The sequence below is a fragment of the Xenopus laevis genome, chromosome 4L, assembly GCF_017654675.1.
Source record: "Xenopus laevis strain J_2021 chromosome 4L, Xenopus_laevis_v10.1, whole genome shotgun sequence".
Lineage (NCBI taxonomy): Eukaryota > Metazoa > Chordata > Amphibia > Anura > Pipidae > Xenopus > Xenopus laevis.
Window position 1 is genome coordinate 63483510 of NC_054377.1, and position 12003 is coordinate 63495512.

At 41.2% G+C, this 12003-nt stretch overlaps 1 protein-coding gene across 2 annotated transcripts in view; it reads right to left on the minus strand.

The window, feature by feature from the left end:
- LOC108714124 (probable C-mannosyltransferase DPY19L3) overlaps positions 1-6725 on the minus strand; it is a 29792-nt gene extending 23067 nt beyond the window's left edge. The window contains exons 1-2 of one of the 2 annotated variants that reach the window (XM_018258037.2): positions 6422-6725; positions 1740-1882 (exon numbers count right to left, since the gene is read on the minus strand). In XM_018258037.2, the coding sequence (XP_018113526.1) occupies positions 1740-1842 (103 nt within the window). In that variant the 5' untranslated portion in view covers positions 1843-1882; positions 6422-6725. Of the gene's footprint in view, positions 1-1739; positions 1883-5333; positions 5441-6421 lie in introns of those variants that run through there. The other variant, XM_018258036.2, reaches the window with a different exon arrangement.
- Between the last annotated feature and the right edge of the window lie 5278 nt (positions 6726-12003).

Sequence of the window (12003 nt, forward strand, 5' to 3'; positions counted from 1 at the left end):
GCAGCATGCTGCCCAACCTCACCCACATTGGTTCAAAAACAGTGGGGATGCGCTGGAGATACAATCATTTTTTAAATTTCCCATGCGCCAATCCCCATTGCTCCGGTCCAGATGATGAAAATTTGCACGAATAAAGGGGAGGGAACAGGGGCGGCGAATGGCAGTGGGCCTAGGGGCACCCACTATGTAAATCCAGCCCTGCAGGTCTATATATAGAAGGGAGGAGGCGGGTACGGGCGGGTTCAGGTTGAGTCAGGTGCAGTTTGAGTTTTTTTCGACCCGCACATCACTAATGGAGGACTAGTTATCAAAGGTCAGATTTTAGAGTGTTTTGAAACCATGACTAAACTCACTTTCTCTTAAACCACGAATGTCATGACATTTATTAAAAAATCCAAATAAAAAAAGTTTTCGAGTTGTCGCACAATAATTACGACTTTTGTCATAATTTCGAACAACGGCAGCCTCAAAAATAACTGAAAACCTCTAAAACCATGTATCAAAGAAAGATCTTCTGGCTCTAAAGAGACATCTGCCATTGACTTCTACATGTTTTCGACAGGATTTAGCTGGAGTATTTCCTTATTTGGAATTGTCGCAGTTTTGTTGCATAATAAATCCTGAAAAAGACGCACTTTTCCCCCCGCAACTTTTACGGATTTTTGGCATCAGAAAACCCTATGCAAAAAATTGGCGGGTTAATAAATTAGCCCCATAGAGTACATATTGGCGTAGTAGTGCTTAAGTGTCCATTTTGGCACCAATATCCATTTTCTCTGTGTTCACTAAGAGGCTGATTCAGTGCTTGTCCATGAATATAAGAGATGCAGAAGGCTGTAGATTGGCTGTTCTTCCATGGTGTAAATACTCCGTAAGAAAAAACTACCATTGGCCTTAGTGACAAACAAAATAAATGCATTATGAATAAGTGAATTTGAGACCAATTAGAGGGTTAAGCATAACTGCTTGGCACCGTGGCCTTTAACCCAATACATAGGGGCAGATTTAAGGGTCGAAGTGAATTCGAGGGAATTTTCTAAGTAAAAAAAAGTTCGAAGTAATTTTTTGGATACTTCAACCATCGAATAGGATACTACGACTTCGAATTGACTTCGATTCGAAGTAAAAATCGTTCGACTATTCAACAATATCATAATCTCTGTCTCTTTAAAAAAACTTCGACTTCAATACTTCGCCAACTTAAACCTGCCGAAGTGCTATGTTAGCCTATGGGGACCTGCTAGAGCATATTTCTACGTTTTTGAGTTTTGAATGAAAAAATTTGAATAAAATCGTTCGAAACATACGATTCGAAATACGATCGGAGTACAATCGTACGATCAGAATACGATCGTATGATGAATAAAATCCTCGGACTTCGAATGTCGGAGGATTTTATTCGATGGTCGAATTTCAAAGTATTTTCCACTTCGAAATTCGACCCTTGATAAATCTGCCCCATAGTATGTAAGCTAGTTGGTCAGGACATATGCACACACAGAAAGTACAAAGTACCAGCCATGATGCACCTGACAGCTGTTTTAGCCACCCTCTGCTGGTGCTTTAAACCCAAACAAAAGAGAAGTGATGGACTAGTTGTACATAATGTATGATACCAGAATGCAGCTCTCACATAACATATTGTTTCTTAAAGCTTGCATGCCAGCCAGCCTTATGACTTTACATCCATATCACAGCATGCTTTTCAGATTGATGCATGAATCTGCACTGCTGCTTACCAGAAATCTCTTTGATGTTTGGCTTTGTATTTTTCTCAGTGTGTGAGTTAATCTGATTTTGCTCAGAAGCATTTGTTCTCTTTCTTTGCCGTACAGTAGTCATTGTATGAAGAAATCTTAAATAGTATTCTTCAATTTGATTTCTGTAAGAGTAAACAAAAAACAAACATATCACCACATTCTGCTAGAAGGTAGAGACTTTTTCTGATTCTAAAATAATTGCATATTAATACACTTTGTAGTGACTGTTACAAATGTGAAGTGTTCAAATCAAGGGTTTCTAGTCACTGGCCCTACAACTGTTGTAGAACTGCAAGCCTAAAAGCAACAGGGTGACATCCTTGATGTGGATAGTTTGTTCTTCTAAGTCTGGCTTATGCGTTGCCCATAGCTACCTTTTATTGGAACGCAATGGTTGGGTGATTCTGGGCTGACAAAAAATTAGCAGTGGGTCACAGACAGGTTTCAGGCCTAACATCATGCATGGTCTTGCCCTGCTGGTGACATCAAACAATGTCCCTGTCTGTCTATGACATCAACAGAGGGTCAGATGCTTGTCTATAAAATATTCAGATACTTTGGTCCCAGGAGGCAGGAGACCTAGGTTGAGGCAGAGGGCAGGAAATTCTTGAACTCACGAAACGAATGCTGGAAAACTGTTAACAGAAACAGCTTTTAAAAGTGCATTTTACCCCTTTGCAACTTGAGTCAATGAACAGGGCTTCTGCCAAACATATGTTTTGCATACAAATCATGTAAAAAAAATGTTTATTTGTTAGTCCTTGAAGAAAACAGGGAAACTGAAGCTACTCCACATCTGGTCATTGCAAGCTAAATAATTTGATTACCAGTAAACTACCCCTCCCCCCCGATCAACCTTTGTCATGACTGTTTTGTTTGCAGTGTCTATTATACAGGTGTATTATTTGTACGCTGGTAATCTAATTATCTACCTCGCAAGGACCAACCATGGAGTAGCTTTTACAGTGTTATGTTTAGCTTAACATAAACCATAGATTTTTCATGATTATAACAATAGGCAAAAGTATGTTCAACGCAAGCCCTATTCAAGCCCTATTTATTGAATTGATGTTGACAGGGGATATGCCACCCCTTTAAAAACTTTTTCCATTGAATCTTTTCCCTTGTGCTATTAAAATACAGCCAAAGTTTGCACAGCTTTTTCCTTGATGACTAATTAAGAAGGAAACTCACAGTCGCTATGAAAGACTGCAATATATTGTGCTTAAAATATACATTTCCATAGAGTCCCTGTTTATTTAGAATTTTTGGGAGCCTTCTGATCCAGTGGGTACCTGGCAGTGCATTTAATAAGAAGGAAAGCAAGTATTAATGATGTGTGAACCCTACTGTTTGTACTAAGGCTGAAACCACCTTTATTATTTTTAGCAACTGGAATAGTATTACTGTTCAGGTCCAATATACATTAGGGTCTGGCCACATGAGCAGATTCGGGGAGATTAGTTGCCCCAGCGGCAAATCTCCTCTTCTTTGGGGCGACAATCTCCCCGAACTACCTTCCCCCTGCTAAAATTAAAATTGCCTGCGGCAATGCACTTCGGGCGACTTTGGAAAACGAAGCGCCGTGTGTGCATTGCTGCAGGCAATTTTCATTTTAGCCGGCAGGGGGAAGGCAGTTTGGGGAAATTGTCGCCCCGAAGAAGAGGAGATTTTTCGCTGGGGCGACTAATCTCCCCGAATCTGCTTCTGTGGCCAGACCCTTAAAGTGTTTCAGTGGCTTTAAAAGTTTTTTGTAAATGTAATTGCTAATAAAAGAAGTATCTCTGTTTACAATATCTGCATTACTGGTTCTGACTCCTGAAACAATGCAGCAAAAGCCACCTGACCCAGGAGAACTGACTTCTGCTACACTGTTTGAACAGTCAGAACCAGAGACAGGATTTAGGGCTTTCAACTGACATGTCATTTACAAATAACTTTAAGACAGAAAGAATTCTAGGGTAAAAAAAGAAAGCTGCTTGGAATGGAATCACATTTCCTTTCATTGTGAGCAACAACTTTTTTACACTGTTAAAATTCGCTTCCTGAGGTGGAATTCATCCTTTTTCTGTTAAAAGCTGATGCAAGTTCCACAGCAAGTGACCAGATCTAAATACACCATCCTGATTACTAAGCACATTTAATTAACTTTTCTGCTTTAATTCTATTATCATGAGAAGCTGCTATTTGCCATCTACAAACCAAGCAATAGCTGTAAGGGGGCCCAGGAAGTTGTAACACAAACACCCCATGTATTTGCATGTTTATTACCGTAACGCACACAAGAGAGCAAAAGAGCACACACAGAGAATTACGGGACTCTTTGTGACGCATATCACACATTCGGCATAGGCTAATATTAAGGGCAGTGGAGTCTGCGAACATGAATTTTACATCCCAGCAACGGAACACAGAACGACTACAGATCAGTACATTCCAAGACAAACTGTGATTTGCCGAGGCAGATAGTGGGCGGGACCGAAAGCTACTAGAGGGAGTGTGATTGGCTCACAACACCAGGAATAGAGGAAGCTGCAGTAGCTAGGGATGGAGGGGAAATTCTTAGTTTTTACGTTAACTGAATGGAGGAGTCTCTTTCAAACCAAAGACGAAACTGGGGGCCGGTGCTTCTAGCTTGTAGACCTGCTATTCTGCTTTCCCATTCAAACAGTCTGTTAGTAACAGCTGCTAGGGCAATAGGATTTTGCAATACAAAAATAGACACGCCCATTAATTCCATGTCATTACTGTGATAATGAGTGTAAAGCATAATAAATTACTTTTCAGTCTATGTAGGATTATGATGTAAGAGTGCTCATCAGGTCTGGACTGAGAATTAAAATAGGCCTAATCAGGTCACATAACGGCCTAATCAGGTCACACCAGCTCACTAAATAGTGACTTTCTATGGCACCTTATAGCAGCACCTCTGCCATTTGCCACAACCCACAGATTGCCAGTCCGGGCCTGGTGCTCATTTAGAGACACAGTACAATGTGCAAAATAAACGTTTTTTTTAAACTTCAGTATATTTTCCAATGTATTCCAGTATAAGCAGGGGAGCAGCCACTAAGCAGCGTCAAGCAAGATGCACCAATTTATAAAAATTAGGATCTGATTTTGGTAATTATTATTTATAGAATTCTCCATCTGTGTAAAGTTTTTTTCTACTGCATTTGGGACAAACAGTGCCACTTATCCTGCACAGACTTTTAATATGTATGTCAGCAGGCTTGGATTTATGATGTGGGAGCTCCTAAGCCAAACAGTCCTGGGACTAGGGTTGCCACCTTTTCTGGAAAAAAATACCGGCCTTCCTAAAATCTTGCCACCCTAGGCCTTTTGTGACCTTCCCACAAATCCGGGCCTGAGTAGCTATTAACCAAACCTAAGCGAACTCCTGCTGGAATTACTGCTACGTCCAGACTCCAGGCTGATGGTAATTCTTGGGCTTTGTTATCATCATCATTTATTTATATAGCGCTGTCAAGATACGCAGTGCTTTGTTGCGTCAGTTCAGGCATTAGAGCAGCATAAAGTGGTGCATATAGGAGCATATATGTGGGTATGTACCTTTTTGAATAGTGCTGATGCATGCTCAGTTCTGTGCCGAATTTAGTCCTTTGCACTGTTAGTAAATAAACCCAGAGGCATCAGAAATGCAGGGTTGGGCTAGTGGGCTGGCAGATCACCAGGAAAAAAAAACCTGGTTGGCCCTGGCCCTCATGGGCCTACTGACTCAGGTCTCCTCCCTCACCCCTTCTTGCCCAATCACAGCTGTAAGTTCAGGAGGAGGTAAAGATTATGCTATGCAGGGCTGGACATCAGGAGGGGGCACTTGAAGTTGGGCCTAGGACACCCAGTCCAATCAGTCATTACCCTAAAGACATGGGGTTAGTTGACTTCTCTGAACCAGCATAAAGTAAAAAGGAAAAACACCTCACATTACCATACAGTATGTCTAGTGCACCAAGTGCAAATGAAAGCTCCGTGATGTAGAGCACATCTGTATTTAGTACACCGATGCAAGCATAGTACAACACTCTAAATCTAATTTCACCTTTATAGCCATAACGACTTTTGGGTTGTCAACTTTTCTAGAAAAATCTTGGGCCTTTTTGTCCTTTTTACTAAAAAACTGCATCAGATATCATGGTTACTATCCAGGTGCATAAACTGCAAACCTAGGGACAACCTGTACAGAAAATGGTTATCAAACAGCTCACAACCACTCACACAAAAAGAGTGAGAACACAAGCACTCACACTTATATTTGCCAGTTCTCCATAGGCCCTGCTTGCCAGCTGCATGGGACACATAAACAGGGCTGAAGATGCAGTTGAAATATTTACGTTATGTGTCTATATTTACATTTCCAACCCAAGCAGATTATCGCTTAAGAAGAGACACCTATAAAGTGCACATGATCTAGTGCTGATTAGTGATTAGTTCAGCTGCACACACCACAGAGTAGCTCAGAAGCTATTACAGAGAGCAGCATTAACAATAGCACATGCACTTAGAGGTTCAATTAAAGGGAATCTATGAAACCCCCTTCACATTCCTAATAATCAAATGACAGTGCTTGGAATAACACAAGAGAATGTAAGCAGTGTGGGTGACAATGTGATGCAGGGACGACACAATGCTGGCCTACTCACCGTCTGATTTCCTGAATCCTGCTCAGAGAAAATGTGTGTGATGACTGCGCTGCTGTCTAGTCACCCTGGCAACCATGCCAGGCCCAGACCTGAAAAGGGGGGTTGTATTCCCAGTAAGTACTCCTTTAATGTGGAAACAGAAGGATTTTCTCTGCTTGTCAGAGACGGACGCCTGGCAAAGACAGGTAATCTGGATTCCACATTTAGTAATACTTTCAGCAAGCAAGGTTTTGTTCCCCTTTTTATTTTATTTTGACAAAATTGTGAGTCAATTTGCCCTCTATCCCTAACTCCCTCCCTCCCTCCTACTCCACAATAAGCAAATCATTCTCTCTCTCTCTCTCTTGCAGCTCTTGGTTCCGCCTACTTGTCCATCACTATATGCCAACCCCCATCATTGTACACTATTCTCTTGTCTTACAGTTTACCAGCTGCACAGTCCATAGCCTCCGATTCTTTCTGCCTACCCCCAACAACAAAAAATCTGTGCTACTGGGCATTTCATTAGCTAACTATATAATACACTAATCTACGAATAGTCTCTCAATTATAACCTTATAAATTTAAGCCATATGATCCACTGAAACATGTTTATAAATTATTTCCAGACCGTCCATTTTTTATAGTGTGTGCCAGTCTGGAAATAATTTTTTCTATATTCAATATGGCTGAACGTCCCACTATACATACACAAAAGAAATACATTTTTAACATAATTATTTCAAAATGTAAAAATGCACTTAAAAACTATTTGCTCTGCTAGTTCTAAAAAACTAAGGGGAGCATTTACTAGGTATTCTTTATCTCTATTGCAACAATGCACTGCTAAGTAGTTCTCCAATACTATGAGATAGCACAATCCCATTGGTCAAATGGGCATGTCTGTGATTTTGGGGTAAATGGATGGCAGGGTACAAAAGGCTATTTCTATGGCAGTGATCCCCAACCTTTTGAAGCTGTAAGCAACATTCAGAAGTAAAAGGAGTTGGGGAGCAACACAAGCATGAAAAATGTTCTTGGGGTGCCAAATAAGTGTTGTGATTGGCCATTTGGTAGCCTCTTTGTGGATTGTTAACCTACATTAAAGCACTGTTTGGCAGCACACCTGGTTTTTATACAACCAAATCTTGCCCCAAAGCCTGGAATTCAAAAATAAGCTCCTGCTTTGAGGCCACTGGGAGCAACATCCAAGGGGTTGGAGAGCAACATGTTGCTCACGAGCTATTGTTGGGGATCACTGTTCTAAGGGAACAGAAAGTGCCATGAAGGCTGCATAACTCAGTTCAACTAAACCCGCAAAAGTATGTGCTGTACTCTCTGACTTGGCTCCGGGGAAATGAGATCTGAGTTTGACAGTGATGATGAAGTTATAGAGGTCCCTGACAAGGATAATGATTTTGATTTGGAAAAGGTGGAACCTTTGAATGCGGCACTCCAATCCATTCGGTGGTCAAAGACGAGATAAAAAGCTGAGTGGGGCAACCCAATCAAAAATTCTTTTTCACCAAAAAAATTAACAAAATTTATCCGTTTGACCTGGAGGAAAGCAGGAGTTGGGAGGAAGCCCCCAAGGTGGGTGAAGCCAATACTCAAGTAGCACGGAAAACAACTTTACCGGTGGATGAAGGTATTTCCCTCAAAAATATAATGGAGAGAAGGCAAGACAACACCTTGAAAAAAGCCTATTCAGTAGGGGGAGCTATTTGCATACAAGCAGTAGCCATTACTTCTGTGACAAGAGCTATGAATCTACGGCTGAATAATTTAGATAATCTGGTCAACAAAACTAGCAGAGAAGTTATGCTGGAAGATTTACAATTAATTAAAGTGGCTACAAAATACATTGTGAAAGCATCTTTTGATGCAATAAAGTGGTCAGCTAAAAGCATGGGTCTGACAGTTGCAGCCCACAGAGCTCCATGGCTTAAACATTGGCAGGCAGATAATCTTTCTAAACATAAGCAAACTTCCTTTCTTAGGGGAATTGCTTTTTGGAGCTAAATTAGATTACATAATTTCCAAAGCTTCAGCTGGAAAAAGCTTCTTACCACAAGAAAAAAGGGGAAAGAGGGCTTTTAGATCTTTCAGAGACAAACAGTCTTTTAAAGAAGCTAGACAATACAAACCTGGAAGAATAAACTTTACCCAGTCTTCTTGACAGGGGTCTTCCTTTCGTAACCCCAAAAGAGGCGAAAAAGGGGATAAGAAGCAAGCATGAAGGTACACAGGTCCTGCCTCCAGTGATAGGAGGAAGGTTGTCCTCATTTCAAGAGGCATGGGCCACAACTATTTCAGACCAATGGGTGAAGAAGAATCTTGCAAAAGTTTGAAAAAATGTGTTCAAAAATATCAGATCAAAATCCCCTGTCACTACATCCATTAGAAACCAACTCAAACATATACTGATAGAATTGCTGGAAAAAAAACATCACCAAGAAAGTGAAGAAACAAGAAAGATTTCAAGGCATCTACTCTATCCTATTCCTCCACGAAAAACCTTCAGGGGAATACAGACCACCATGGAAGCTGTCAAATGGGCAAGGAGCCATGTCAGAACTCTCCAACTAGATTTCCTTCTCTAAAAGAAACAGCCTGGAGAATGATTACGACCGATGCAAGTGGAAAAGGCTGGGGAGCTCACCTTGAGGGACATTACACTCAGGGAGTATGGACGGAAGACATGAGGAAATGGTCCTCCAACAGGAAAGAACTGCAGTTTGGCAAGCTCTTCTTTGCTTTCAAGGTCAACTGGCACAGCAGTCAGTCAAAATAGTTTCAGACAATCAGACAGTGGTGAAGTATATTTCCAAACAAGGAGGAACAAGGAGCCAGACACTACTCAAGTTTACGTTGAAGATCCTTTACTGGGAAGAAAGACACTTGAACGACATTACTGCAGTCTATATCCCAGGTCAACAGAATGTGATTGAGCATTTTCTCAGTCATCAGGTAGTTCACCTAGGTGAATGGGAACTGGATCAAGAGATATTTTTCTATTAGTCAAGAAATGGGGTATGCCACAAATAGATTTGATGGCTACAGAAGAAAAAAAAAACAAGAAACTGGAAACTTCCTGCTCCCGATTTCCTCAGAAGGGAGCTCTTTTTCTGGATGTTTTTTTAAAGAAATTGGATTTTACCCTTGCTTACGTGTTCCCTCCGCTAGCCATAATTCAGGTGATCAAAAAAATACAGTTGGATTGTGTGGATGTGATCATAGCTTATGGCCCTAGAGCAGTGGTCCCCAACCAGTAGCTCGTGAGCAACATGTTGCTCTCCAACCCCTTGGATGTTGCTCTCAGTGGCCTCAAAGCAGGTGTTTATTTTTGTATTCTGGGCTTGGAGGCAAGTTTTGGTTGTATAAAAACCAGGTGCACTGCCAAACAGAGCCTCAATGTAGGCTGACAATCCACATAGGGGCTACCAAATGGCCAATCACAGCACTTATTTGGTACCCCAAGAACATTTTTCATGCTAGTGTTGCTCCCCAACTCCTTTTACTTCTGAATGTTGCTCACGGCTTCAAAAGGTTGGGGATCCCTGCCCTAGAGAAACCTTTCAAGCTGCCTCTGGCTCTTCATCTGACACAGGGGCCACGTCATCACCGCAACTTCAAAAACTAGCTTTGACGGCATGGTGGTTGAAAGGCAGATAATGACGGAAAGAGGGCTTTCAGAAAACACTATTGATACTTTGCTGGCATCAAGGAAAGAGTCCACTTCAAAATCCTACTACAGAATATGGCAAACGTTCCATAACTGGTGTAAAGATAAAGACAAAGATTTTCTCAGACCTAATGCAGAAACGATAGTGGAATTCTTACAGCAAGGCTTGGAACTAGTACTCTAAAACAATCAAATCTCAGCCTTATCAGCACTTCCAGGCATACGGTGGACTATGGATCCTCTTGTAATCAGATTCTGCCAAGCAGTCAATCACCGTCCTAAAACCTAAAATTAGAGAGAAGGTTCCACCATGGGATTTACCTTTGGTTTTAAATTGCTTAATGAATTCTCCATTTGAACCCATTTAAGAAATTACCCTAAAAATGTTAACGCTTAAAGGGCACCTGTTGGGTAAAAATGTTATCCCCAACCAAAGGTGCAGGCCAATAGAGCCCGCATTCTGGTTGGGGATAACAGTAGTTTTAAAAAAGAAAAAAAAAAGCCCCCCGCCAGCACTACACTACCTGCACCGGGAGCTCCCTCCCTGCCTCTATTAGCCCGCACCTTTGGTTGGGGATAACCCAACAAGTGCCATTTAAGACTGTTTTCTTATTGGCAGTAACATCAGCCAGAAGAATCAGTGAATTACAAGCATAATCGGTGACCACAGGGTTTATATCGATCTTTCCTGAAAAGTGTTGAAACTGAAGTGACAAGTTTTTACCCAAAGTAGTTTCGGAATTTCATATTAACCAATCTATAGTGTTGCCCATGTTTTTTCAAGAAGCTCATAATGAGAAACAAGCTCTTTGGCAGAATCTGGATGTGGTAAGGTGTCTGAAGTGTTATCTGAACAGAACAGAAGCTCTAATGAAATCAGACACACTGTTCATTTGCCCAGAAGGTGTAAAGAAAGGAAAGAAAGCATCTAAAAACATTCTTGCTCATTGGCTCAAAGAATGCATCAAGAAGCCTTACTCATTAAGTGCATTGGCTAGTCCATTAACCATAAGGGCCCATTCTACAAAAGCTTTTGCAGCGTCTTGAGCATTCCATGCTCAGGCTACTCCGGAAGAGATTCGCAATGCAGCTACATGGTCTTCCGTTAATACTTTTATCAAGCATTACAAAATAGATGTGTTCTCAGCGGCTCAAGCTAATTTTGGTTGCAAAGTTTTGGTATCTATTTTGTTGAGAATCAGGAAAAGAGAAAATTTTTATGCAAAATACTTACCGAAATTTTCCTGAGACGTAACATGGCAGTGGTCACGATCCCTCTCGTGTATTTTAGATTATTTTGGAGCAACAGGATAGCAAAGACAAGGTGGGAGTCAAGGGGTGGTGGTTTTATAATCAAGCTTGATATTCTGTCCTCACATGACAATGGGGTATTAACCCATTAGTGACCACTGCCATGTTATGTCTCAGGAAAGGAACATTTCAGTATTTTTTTTTATGTGCCTGTTATGAATACAGTATATCACTTGTACTTAAGGTTGCCACCTTTTCTGGGAAAAAATACCGGCCTTCCTACTAATAACATTGGGATCAACCATCATTTTTACTGGCCAGGCCGGTAAAATACCGGCCAGGGGGCAACCCTACTTGTACTCATGGTGGCAATGCACTCATGAGTGACTAGCACTTTGGGTGTAAAGTGTGGAACAGGGCTGAAAAGTTCACAAGGTGGTTTACACCCTTCATTCTCCCTAAAATACCATAAAGCAGTTGTCTGCCATTCAAGACAAAGGTCCTTCAATGCCTAGCATGCTTTTGTTACTCTCCTTTGCAGCACTGAGAATTACAGAACATGCACGGTATTGTGGAAAATGCCTGGAGTTCAGCTTTTTTCGGATATGGTTTCTTTAGTGTGGTAAACCAAAAAGTGAATAGTTAAGGACAGAGAATAACAGCTTTC